Here is a 10,987-nt window from a genome sequence, read left to right on the forward strand (position 1 = left end):
GCCCCGTGCTGGGGCAGGCACCGGAGATGGGACATGGGGCTTTGCATCTGGGGTAGCCGATGGAGATGGGGCTTAGCCTGATGGTTTCTCCTCCTTGGCATGTTGAGGAAGGCTTGGAGACCAGGCAGCATCTCGCAGGGAAATGGAGACAGGCAGGCGGCATCTTCACCCACCCTGGCTTGAGAACAGGACAGAGAGCCACTCTTGAGAGAGGCACCCTGCATCCTCTTCCCTCAAGTCAGCACTGGATATTCAGCCTCCAGCCCTTTTCCATGAAGCACCAGCTCTCCGGGTGCTCAGGGGGTCCCTTGATGCCCGTGCGCTGCGTGGCTGCTGCTCCCATCCCTTCCTAGCAAGGGCAGCTATTAATATCCCAGAGGCTGTTCCCCTCCCCTCTTCCTTCCCCTGCCGGGGATAAACCAGCCTGATCTCTGTGCCGGGAGCACCGTGAGAAAAGCCAAACCCCAGAGCAGCACGCGTGTGCTACAGGCTGGCTGGGGGAGGCGAGGCCTCCTGCTCCGGCCTGAGACCTCCCCTCCTGCCTGGTGCTTACTGTAGATGTGTGCAAGATGAAACCCCAACCAGAAAACATTTCCTTCCTGTCCTGTAAGCAGATCAGCCTCCTGTGATTGCCGTGGGGGCCACGGGGAGTTTGAAAGAGCTGCTTTTGCCTGGGTCTGGTCAGCAGGAGACTGTGGGGGTGGTGGGAAGGATGCTCCAGGGGGTTCAGGCTGTGGGGACGTGGTCCCCTCGGGCTGCAGCCGTGCGGGATCTCATGGATTGAGATCCTGTTTTTTGGGGGCACGGGGATGCCATGCCCCAGAGCGTGCGGTGTTGAGGTGCCGGTGTGTTGGCAGGTGGGGGGATGCTTTCAGGAGGGACGAGAATAGCTTGTTGCGTGGGTTTTTCTCAGAAAACCGGCCAGCTGACAGCAGAGTGGGGCTGGGGAGCAGGAAGCCTGCGAGTGGGAGGCGCAGAAAGGCGAAAGGTTGTGCTCGCCTCCTCAGCCCAGGGCTGTCGATGCATTAAAATTCAGTTGCTGTGACTTCAGACCCATCTCCAGCAATGTGCCGGGATGCGGGTCTCAATGGGGGCCCTTGATCCCGGCCCCTGGGCTGAGCTGCAGGTGTCTGGAGCCATTCCCACGACAGGCATCTGCCCTTCATGGCTTCCTCGCTCCGGTTCCACCTTCCTCCTCCTCCTTGCTCTTCCTCCCCCTCGTGCTCCGAGCTGCTCCCTCCGTTCTGGCTTTCCGGTGCCTGCAAACAATGTCCTTATTCACTCGACGGCTGGGATTTGGCGGTGGGGGGAAGGCCCAGGCACAGAGGAGAAGGAAGGAGGGAGGCAGAGAAGCGAGCGCGCCTGTCCTGGGCCAGCCGTCCAGCTGTGGTTAAAGGCACTCTGTGGGGCAGTCTGGCTTTCTGCTCCCCCCCGTTTCCTATGGGAACAAGGGCTGTGTGCTCTTGTGGTTTGTCCACCCGCCCTCCTCTAGTATCCTCCAAACCCGTGGCTGGTTTTAGCCCAGTTTATTGGGAATTAGCATCCTCAAGTGTCCCGCAGGTCGGTGTGCAGGGACATGGTTGCTCTTGCTGGGGGAACGGCCACGAAGGATGCACAACCCTTATTAGACATCAGAGAAGCAGCATGGGCTTCATTTCCCCCATGAACACAGTAAGACTTTTCACCGCTCCCACTCTTGTTTAAAACCAGAGCTGCTCAGGGGGTTGTGGGGCACCTCTCTGGCTTTGGTGAAGCTGCCAGGCTCCTTCCTGATCCTGCTGGGGGAATTGGGCAGGGGCTGGCGAGTGCTTGAGCCCCCAGGGAAGGGGTGCCACAGGCTCTCCCCGCCAGCTCTCCCTGGGAGGCACACAGGGACCTTGGCTGTCCTTGGAGCAGGCGAAACCTTGGGGCATGTCATGGCATTTTGCTGCCCCTGTGCCGGCCCCAGGGCCACGGGCTGCTGGGGGCTTCGAAGCGGGGACGAGGGGAGTGCTGGGCTCCAGGTGGGGCAGGGGCATAATCCGCCATTATCATGGGCTCAGCAGCAACCACAGACTTAACCCTGTCCTTCGGGAGAGGACAGTGGTGAGACCAGCCTGACACAAGCCGGGAAGACATCTTGCCTGCAGATTTCTCCCTGCCTGGGAGGTCTCCGGTGGGTGTGAGCTCTTTCCCACAGCCCAGTGCCCCCCTTTGCAGTGGGAGGTTGCCTGTCTGGCTGAGCTGGACCTGTGCGTGTAACACAGCTCACATTTGTGGTGCTGCAGCCCTGTAATGACTCTTGGATGAGGAGCCTAGATGCCCTGTATCATCCGAGCTGTTAAACTATTACCATCTCTATCTTGCGGTTGCAGGCATTTAATCTTGCAAAAGTTCTCTGTTGGGGCAGCCCTGATGTCCCCCCGTCCCCTGCCTGGAGGGGTGGACGTGTCCCACACTGGAGCGACCACTGGGAGTTGGGGCTGGTGCAGAGCTGCCTGCGTGCAGGTTCGGTGGGTCAGACCGGGAGGTGCAATAAGGTGTATGTGGTGGGAGGGTGGTTTCCCTGGCAGTGGTTTCCTCCCAGCAAGTCCTGGGTGGATAGTGATGGTCAGCAAGCCTTTACCTGGCACCCTCCCACGGGGACCAGCTGTGTGCATCCTCCCTGGAATGAGACCTTGCAGCGCTTGCTTTGCTTCCTGCAGAGATGGCTCTCCAAGTAGCATTTCTTTCCCAGTGCATGACCTTGGTACCCCAAACCCACCCGACTTGCCACGATTGCTCCCTGGGATGCACCCTGCTGTGCCGATGATGGGGCTCTTGGTCAGCGAGCTCGTTTCTCCTTCCACCTTCAGCGGTCCTGCTCCTGCATGGGGTTGATGCCCACGGCATGTTTGCAGAGAGCCCCGCTAACCTCCTCGTAGGGCTCAGCTTCCTCCCCCCTTTATTTTTTCCCATGAGGAGGGGGAAGATTACTTGCAACTCCAGCAGAATAAACTGGTATCCAGCAACTACCCCATCTCACCGGGTCCTGTGGGGTTGGGGTGGACCAGCCACTTATCCTGGCTGCAGATTAACTTATTAATTAATTAGATGAGTTCACTCTCAGCTGGTGTTGGAATACAGAGCATTTTTGGTGGCCTTTTCACAAACTGGCAGTGTGTCTCGGAAAAGACAAACTGGGGACAAACTGGGATCACGGAGTTGCTCGGAGCCCAGGAAGGGTGCCTGTATGGAGGGAGCTGTGGTTCTCCCAGCATCAAGGTCATGCATGAAATATGAGAAATTACCCTGAGAAATTCTGATCCTGGAGAAGAAGGAGGAGGAGTTCATGACTTCAGAAATACCAGATTTGGGAGGGGATGGAAGGGAAAGGGATATATTTTCCTTTTCAAAATACCTAAGGAATTCAGCCTGTGCTGGGAAGACAATGAGATTTCGCCCCTCAGTGCCAGAAGGGGTAGTTCATACCCATCTGTCTTGTTAAGGTTTCGGTTGCCGTGGGTGAAAAGCCCTCCCATCACGCTGCAATCCCAGGCATGTACGGTTTTTAAATCGCCCTAAAATCAAGAGAGTGGCTTAAATGTGAGATTTAAAGGAAACGCTGTGTGTCCTCTATTCTCTCTGATTTCTGTGGCTTTAGGTTGGATTTCGGTCACTTTTTCCAGCTGTGAGGGGCTATTAAATTAACTTATGTATATAAAAAGTTATTTATGTGTATATTTGTGATTTTTGATTTCACATAATTGCATGATTCCAGGAGCAGAGCACCCTGAGGTTTGTTACAAAACACAAAGGTTGGCAGCTTTGCCACGGTAGCTGCAGGGCAGCGGGAAGGGGACGATGGTATGTGCATGTCCAGGGCTGTTCAGTCCATCCCTCGGGGGTCCCGCACACCGGTGGGGCTGGCAGGGTGGCCTCTGCCTGCCTGGCGTCTGGTAGTGATGGGAAACCCTGCTTTCCCCTGTGAGAGCATCCTGGCAGCATCGGGGTGGGAGGGCAAGCAGGGGCCGCCTCAGGGTGGCTCCATGTCGGATGCCTGATGTGTACGCCGGGGCGGGATGGGGATTTGGCCTCTGCGCCTGGTGAGCTGTGGGCCTTGGATCCCGTCCTGCATTTTTCCCCAGCCCTGCCCCAGCTTGGAGAGCGAGAAACTCAGCCTGCGTTGCAAGACCTGCCCCAGCTCCCGGGCTCGATCGACCTCCTGTAAGCAGGGTTGCGGGAAGGCATCTCCTTCCCTGGAGCGGGCGTCTTTCCCATCAGTTGACTGCGATTTCGGTGGGGAAATTCCAGCCTGTGGATGCTGGGGCAGGATCCAGAGCCGGGTGCGCTCGCTGCGCTCCACGCCAGACCTGCGCAGAGGGATGTCGCAAACCATGTTTGCAGCCGGTGGTGCTTGAGAGCAGGTTGTGTTGACATGCACCTGCCTGTGATGCTCCTGGAGCAGGTCACTGCCCGCTGCCTCCCTGCCTGGCCGCACGGGGCTGCTGCTTGCCCGCCCCACAGCTCTGCCCGGTGCTGGACCCAAAACCCCAGCTGAGCCCTCCCTGCCTGCACAGGACCTGGGACGTGGTTCCTGGCTGTGCCCTTGGCTCTCTCTGAGCCAGTGGTGTTGCACCTGCTCTCTAGAGCTCAGTTCCCATCGTATTTAACCCAGGAGTGGGTTGCAGCCTCTGGGCACTGCAGCAGCGCAAATAACGACCCTTTTTTGATGAAAAAAGGAGATTTTTAATATATGCATCAAATCTTTCTTCGTGTGGATGCTCCCACCTATTCAGCTGGTCTTAAAAACAGCAGCAGCGATGCCCTTGGATGCTTGCAGGCCTGTGTATTTCTGCACGCACGTGCCAGCGAATGTCCCCCTGTGCCTGGGGGGCCACGTTGCTGTCGCTGCCCCTCGGACCCTGTTTCAGTGGACGTGCTGTCTGTGTGTCCATCTGCATGTGTGCGTGGGTGCGCATGTGGAGTGCATGACTGTGAGTGGGAAGCCAGGTTTTTTTAGCTCCTCGTTATTAGTGGTAGGAGCCCAGCGGCAGCGGGGCTGGAGGTGCCCGAGACCTTAAGAAAAACAACAGGAAGGAGTTGCTCCCGAATTGAGTCGGAGGTGACAGCCTTTCTCTGCAATGCAATTAATCCCGGCAGCGCCTCTACCACCCTCCCCCTCCCGCCTCATCCAGGAATTAATTACTTGATTATAAATCCCCGAGTGGCGGTTTATAATAGCAATAATCCCCTCGAAACTCATCCTCACTGTCGGTTTCTTCCCATCTCGCCCCCACCGCTGAGAGTCTCTAACGCCATGTCTGTGCTGAGTGAAACCCTTCTCCTCACCCCAATGATGTGGTGGCTTTCCCTTGGGATAACCACGGTGGGAAAAAATTAGGAGTTGATTTTGAGGGGTGTTTTGGGAAGCCCTGCTCCTGCTCGCAGGGACAGGGCCCTTTTCTAATGGGTCGTGGGTTTCATCCTGGCCGGGGAAGCGCGCAGGAGCGAGGCACTCACACTGATTGCTGGGGATCACGTTTTGTCCCAGTTACTAGGCTGATGGCCCAGGCTCAGCACTGAGACGTGGGGGCCGGGGGCTGGCAGCGGGGCGGCGGGAGGCACCGTTCCTCCTCTCTCTGTCCCTCCTGATTACTCTGACGCTGGCTCTGGGGCTTGTCACGGAGGCGGGGAAGGGAGAAAGGATTTGCCGTGGCATACGGGGGCGCGAGGGGGGCGGCGACAATCTCGCGGGAGCCTGCCGGCAATGGGTGATGGGCCTCGAAACAGTGCTGCCATAGTGGGAGATGAGCCTCTCCATGTCCCCCCACAGGGTCCCCAGGGCTTGACAAGGCGCTGCCCCCATACAGGGGACCCAAATCAAGGTCTCCAGCTGATAAGGCAGCCCAGCACACATGGCGCATCTGCACGGCCATTAAAATAGGGAGGTTTCCACCTCTACCAGCCACGTGTGGGCTTTCAGCTTGGCAATGGCATCCCACTGGGAAAAAGTCCTGTCCCTTCCAAACCACCATGGGCCGAGCCGGTGCAAGTGGCACCGAAGCTTCCCGGTGCGTGTGGCCGCCGGGCTCTGATGGCTGCTTTTCTCTCCCATCTCTGCAGAAGATGCTGATGAAGCAGCAGGACCGCCTGGAGGAGCGGGAGCAAGACATCGAAGAGCAGCTCTACAAGCTGGAATCAGACAAGCGGCTGGTCGAGGTACCAGTGTTTCACCCTGATGCAGCCAGCCCCGGGGCTGTCACCCCATGGCACAATGGGGACAGGCGCCCAGGGCGTAGGGGCTGGGTGGGCAGGGAGGAGGGAGGACATGCGCGGGAAGAGCGAGTGGCCAGCCAGACCTGCTCTCTCCATTCCTGTCCTGGCAGTTGTACTTTTGGGAGATGAAATGTGTCCCTGTGACCCTACAGCCTTGTGGGTCCTGGGGTGAGTTGGGAGGCAAGGAACGAGGCTGTCCTTAAATATCAGGTGCCCCCCCCCACCCCGCCTCAGCTCAGCGCAGCCTTCCCCGGGCCACCCACTTCATCCCGAGTGGGAGGGGAGGGTCTGGAGATGGGAGATCCCCGAATAAACTGCTGAAATGCCAAGGAGGTGGAAGATACACAAGCAAGTGTTTTGCTGGGACACATGTAAAATAAGATCAGCTCGTGGTCCTTAAAGCCTCTCAGCTTCCCAGAGCATGGAGGGAGCGTGGAGCATGATGTGACCCCAGCCCGGGGTGGGGATGAGGACAGGGATGAGAACGGGGATGAGGATGGGCAGGGTTTTTCAAGGGAGCACACCTGCCTCAGTGGTGTGACAGGTTGTTGCTTGGCATTAGCTCTCTGGAGGCGATCCCCACCTAGACCCCGGGAGGTAGGCCCGTGGGATCTGCTGGATTAGCCAAACCTCCACAGTGGCCCTATTGGGTCTCCAGCACGTAGGAGTCCCACGTGGCAGCTGACTGCAGGGTTGGGTCTGTGCGGGCATTGCAGGAGAGCAGAGCTGTGGTGCAGCTCTCGGGTTGCACCCACCCCTGCTGGGGAAAGGACCCAGGTGTCCTGGGGCATCATGGTGGAGGTTGGAGGGTGCAGAGGGGCTGATCCTGCTCCTCTCCCCCAGGAGAAAGTGAGTCAGCTGAAGGATGAGGTGCGCCTGCAGTACGAGAAGATGCACCAGATCTTGGACGAGGACTTGCGGAAGACCATGGAGATCCTGGACAAGGCCCAGGCCAAGTTCTGCAACGAGAACGCGGCCCAGGTCCTCCACCTCAACGAGCGCATGCAGGAGGCCAAGAAGCTTCTCAGCTCTGTCCAGGTCATGTTTGACAAAACCGAGGACATCAACTTCATGAAGGTGAGATGAGTTGCCCATGCTGGGGGTGGGAGGGGGCTAGGGGGAGGTCTGGTTGTGTAGGGAGTGGGCTGGGGGGACCGAAAGAGACTTGCTGGTGCCTCCAGAGGGCTCAGCAGTGGAGGAAGGTGAGGAGGAGTGGGGCAGGCTCAGCACTGGCCTCGTACAAGGAGATGCCGCAGCTGGAGATGGGTCTGGGGCATATTGTGCAGGGAGGGAGAGGGGGCTCGGCACGCTTGGGCAGCCTGTCCCCTCCTGGGGGGCTGCAGAAGGTGACACCGAAAGGGGAGGTGGTCACTGGGGCAGGGACTGTCCTTACTGACCAGGGCTTCTCCTTCCCCTCCTAGAACACCAAGTCTGTGAAAATCTTAATGGACAGGTAAGCATGGCAGGGCAGGCGTGTTCGGGGGGGAAGGGGGGCTGTCGCGGGGGCAGCAGCAGCACGATGCCCAGAGGAACAGCAGGGCCAGGGATGCTGCAGGGCCTGGGAGAGGTGTGCTCTGTGCCTCAGTTTCCCTCTCTCTCTGGGAGGATGAAAAATCCCCTCCCGGGGACATTGAATCAAGTCCTCCCCTTGGACTGGGGGAGACATAGTGGTGTGTTGGTGGAAGAGCAGAGCTGGGACCCAGCAACCCAGCTGGGCTGGGGCACAGGGCTCAGTCCAGCTCTGCTCTCCTTTTCTCCTCCCTCCAGGGCCTGGGGTTAAAGCCAGCACTAGCAGAGCCAGGGTGAGCTGGGGTGGCGCTGCACGTGGATACAGGGGCTGCGGGAGGTGCACTGGCACAGGATGTCCACAGCAAGGCTGGATGGGGAAGGTCCCTCCCCAATGGAGAGGGCCAGCTCCCCACTGCCCTCGGCACTGCCTCCCTGGGGAAGGGGTTTGGCCCTGGGAGGGTGCTGGGGAAGGAGCATGGGAGCTTCCTGACCTTTCCCTGAGTGTGCTTTGCCCCTCACACCTCTCCTGTCTGCCTGTGGTCCCCAACAGGACCCAGAACTGTACAGGTGGCAGCCTGCCTCCACCCAAAATTGGCCACCTCAACTCCAAGCTCTTCCTGAATGAGATCGCCAAGAAGGAGAAGCAGCTCAGGAAGTTGCTGGAAGGTGGGTGAAGCCTGAGGGGTGCTGGGGGCGGGGGGTGCATGGGACCTCACTACCTCCTGTATCCCTCACTGAGTGCCCTGCGGATCCCAGTACAAGAGGGTGGGGAGAGCTGTTGGGGTGCAGGGACCCCTGGGAACACCTCTGCAGTCGGTGGGGGAGTGGAGACACTGTGAAGCCAGCTCCTGACTCTCCCCAGGGCATTTCCCTTGGCTTGTGAAACGGCTGTGTTTTGGGGTGACACAGCAGGGTGGCTGGCCTTCGGCAGGAAAAGTCAGTGGAAAGATGGGGTTCAGCGCGTGGGCAGGGACAGCCAGGGGCTGTTGTGGTCCTGCAGTCCCCAGCCCACGCCTGGGAGCAGACCATGTCCTGTGGAGGCTTCCCAGTCCTGTCTCCTTGGGAATTTGGATTTGTCACCCAGGCTGTCCCGTTCTGATCCTATTACGGACCATGGTCACGAGCTGTGCACGGGCTCAGCCTGTGCACGTGTTTGTAGAGCAGCTCTTGGGGCCACTCCGAGCCTGCTGGCAAGGTCCCAGAATGGAACCTGCAAATTCCCCTGTGTATGGCTGTTCACTTGTGCTCAGTTTGCTGCTGGTGGGACGGGCTGGGGGACCCTCTGCTCGCATGGGGCTGAAGCACGGGTCTCGGGGCTTCGCTGCAGGTTTGGACCAGCGGCTGGAGCACCCTGGAGCTGTGCCATGCCGTGCTTGACACAGCCCCCCTCTTCTGTTCCCCTCCGCAGGTCCTCTGAGCACCCCCGTCCCCTTCCTGCAGAGCATCCCCATGTACCCCTGCACTGTCAGCAACTCCGGCGCGGAGAAGCGCAAGCACTCCACCGCCTTCCCCGAGGGCAGCTTCCTCGAGCCATCGTCCGGGACTGTGGCGAGCCAGTACATGAGCCAGGGCGCTTCAGCTGGCGAGGGGCAGTCCGCACAAGCCATGGTGCCTTGTAGCTCCACGCAGCACATAGTTGGACTTCCCAGCGGCCCGCAGCCGGTGCACTCGGGCTCCGTCTTCAACCCATCTCACTACCCCAACACCACGTCATCTCAGCAGTCCGTGCTATCCCAGTACGGCGGGCGCAAAATCCTCGTCTGCTCCGTGGATAACTGTTACTGTTCCTCTGTGTCCAACCACAGCGGGCACCAGCCCTACCCGCGGTCGGGGCACTTCCCCTGGACGGTCTCCTCGCAGGAGTACTCCCACCCGCTGCCGCCCGCCCCTGCTGTCCCCCAGTCACTCCCGGGACTTGCCGTGAGGGAATGGATTGACGCATCCCAGCAGCACGGGCGGCAGGATTTCTATAGGGTCTATGGCCAGCCGTCGGCGAAACACTACGTCACCAGTTAACCGTCACACTCTCCGGAGAGTCCCGTTCGATGATGCGTTCAGAGAGAAAAGTCTGGTTTGGTTTGGCTTTTCTTTTTTTTCCCCCCCATTTTAAATCAAACCCAGTTTTTCCCCGCCTTGTGCCCCTCCAGGATTTTGGGGAGGGTTGTTCTCTCATCTCTCTCTCTCTTTTTTTTTTTTAATCCTTTTAAAATGAAATAATATTTTTTTTTCCTTTTAATTCCTTTTTTTAATTTAATTTTGGAAAGTCCTTCCTGCCCCTCGCTGGGAAAAGACAAGGGAGAAATTACCGAGAAGAAATTGATGGGGATTTCAGTCAGGCATCTGGGTCTGTGCGTTGCGCTCTTCCTCGCTCCTCTCTGCCTTTGGAAAACTTCAGAAGGGACAGTGGCACCTTCTCTGTTTCCATTTCTCTGAGTTCATTTTTTCTGGTTTGGTTCAGTTTTCCCCCTTTCCCCATCCCTCTCCTTCCCTTTTTAAAAAGAAAAAAATCTATCATTGATTCAGTATGAAACGATACTTGTAGATTTTGGGTTTGTTACTTTTTTTTTTAAAAGGCTGATTTTTTTTTTGTGTTACGAGGCCACTTCTCATGCATATTGGCATTTTTTTTCTTCTTCTTCTTTCAGAGATTTGTAAATACACAATGGCAGGAAATTTAATGCACAAAAAAAAAGGGAAAAGAAACTTTAAAAAAAAAAAAACACGAATAAATAAAAAAAAAAATGTTCTAGTTTCCAGGAGGGGAAGTGTGGCCGAAATGCACCCCCCTCCTGCGTATCGCTGATGCAACTTCCTGTAACAAGCACTTTGTATAAAAAAAAAAGTGGACTTCCTGCTATAAGGCACAGGTATTTATTCTGTAACCGATTTTAGAACACACACACAAAAAAAATATTCAAATAAATGTGATCACTTAGTGCAAACGCCTCGCTCTGCTGCAGCTCTTCCCCTGGGAATGCCAGCTCCGGCGGGAGGCTCCCATCTGCTTTCAGAAGTAACCACTCCCTGGGTCCTGTGGGTGCCCGGCCGATGGCGGGGATTTTTCCGGCCGTGCTCTTTAGGAGGGAGCCACTCGGGGATGGGGTGGCGGCAGGTCCCCGCTGGGGAGGGAGTCCCCACCAGTGCCCGTCCTGTGTCCCAGCCCTGCGGGGAGGGATGTCGGAGCCGTGGCTCTCCGCCGGCTCCCTCCCAGCCGGTGAGGATGTGAGTCAGGCGCGGAGCT

At 57.7% G+C, this 10,987-nt stretch overlaps 1 protein-coding gene across 1 annotated transcript in view; it reads left to right on the top strand.

Moving 5' to 3' along the window:
- TRIM8 (tripartite motif containing 8) overlaps nt 1-10,682 on the top strand; it is a 29,602-nt gene extending 18,920 nt beyond the window's left edge. Inside the window, exons 3-7 of the mRNA XM_059821156.1 lie at nt 6,085-6,180; nt 7,081-7,314; nt 7,659-7,690; nt 8,297-8,412; nt 9,155-10,682. Of these exons, the coding sequence (XP_059677139.1) occupies nt 6,085-6,180; nt 7,081-7,314; nt 7,659-7,690; nt 8,297-8,412; nt 9,155-9,762 (1,086 nt within the window). The 3' untranslated portion in view covers nt 9,763-10,682. The remainder of the gene's footprint in view (nt 1-6,084; nt 6,181-7,080; nt 7,315-7,658; nt 7,691-8,296; nt 8,413-9,154) is intronic.
- Nucleotides 10,683-10,987: the final 305 nt, after the last annotated feature.

This window comes from Gavia stellata, chromosome 9 (genome assembly GCF_030936135.1).
Source record: "Gavia stellata isolate bGavSte3 chromosome 9, bGavSte3.hap2, whole genome shotgun sequence".
NCBI classification, from domain to species: domain Eukaryota; kingdom Metazoa; phylum Chordata; class Aves; order Gaviiformes; family Gaviidae; genus Gavia; species Gavia stellata.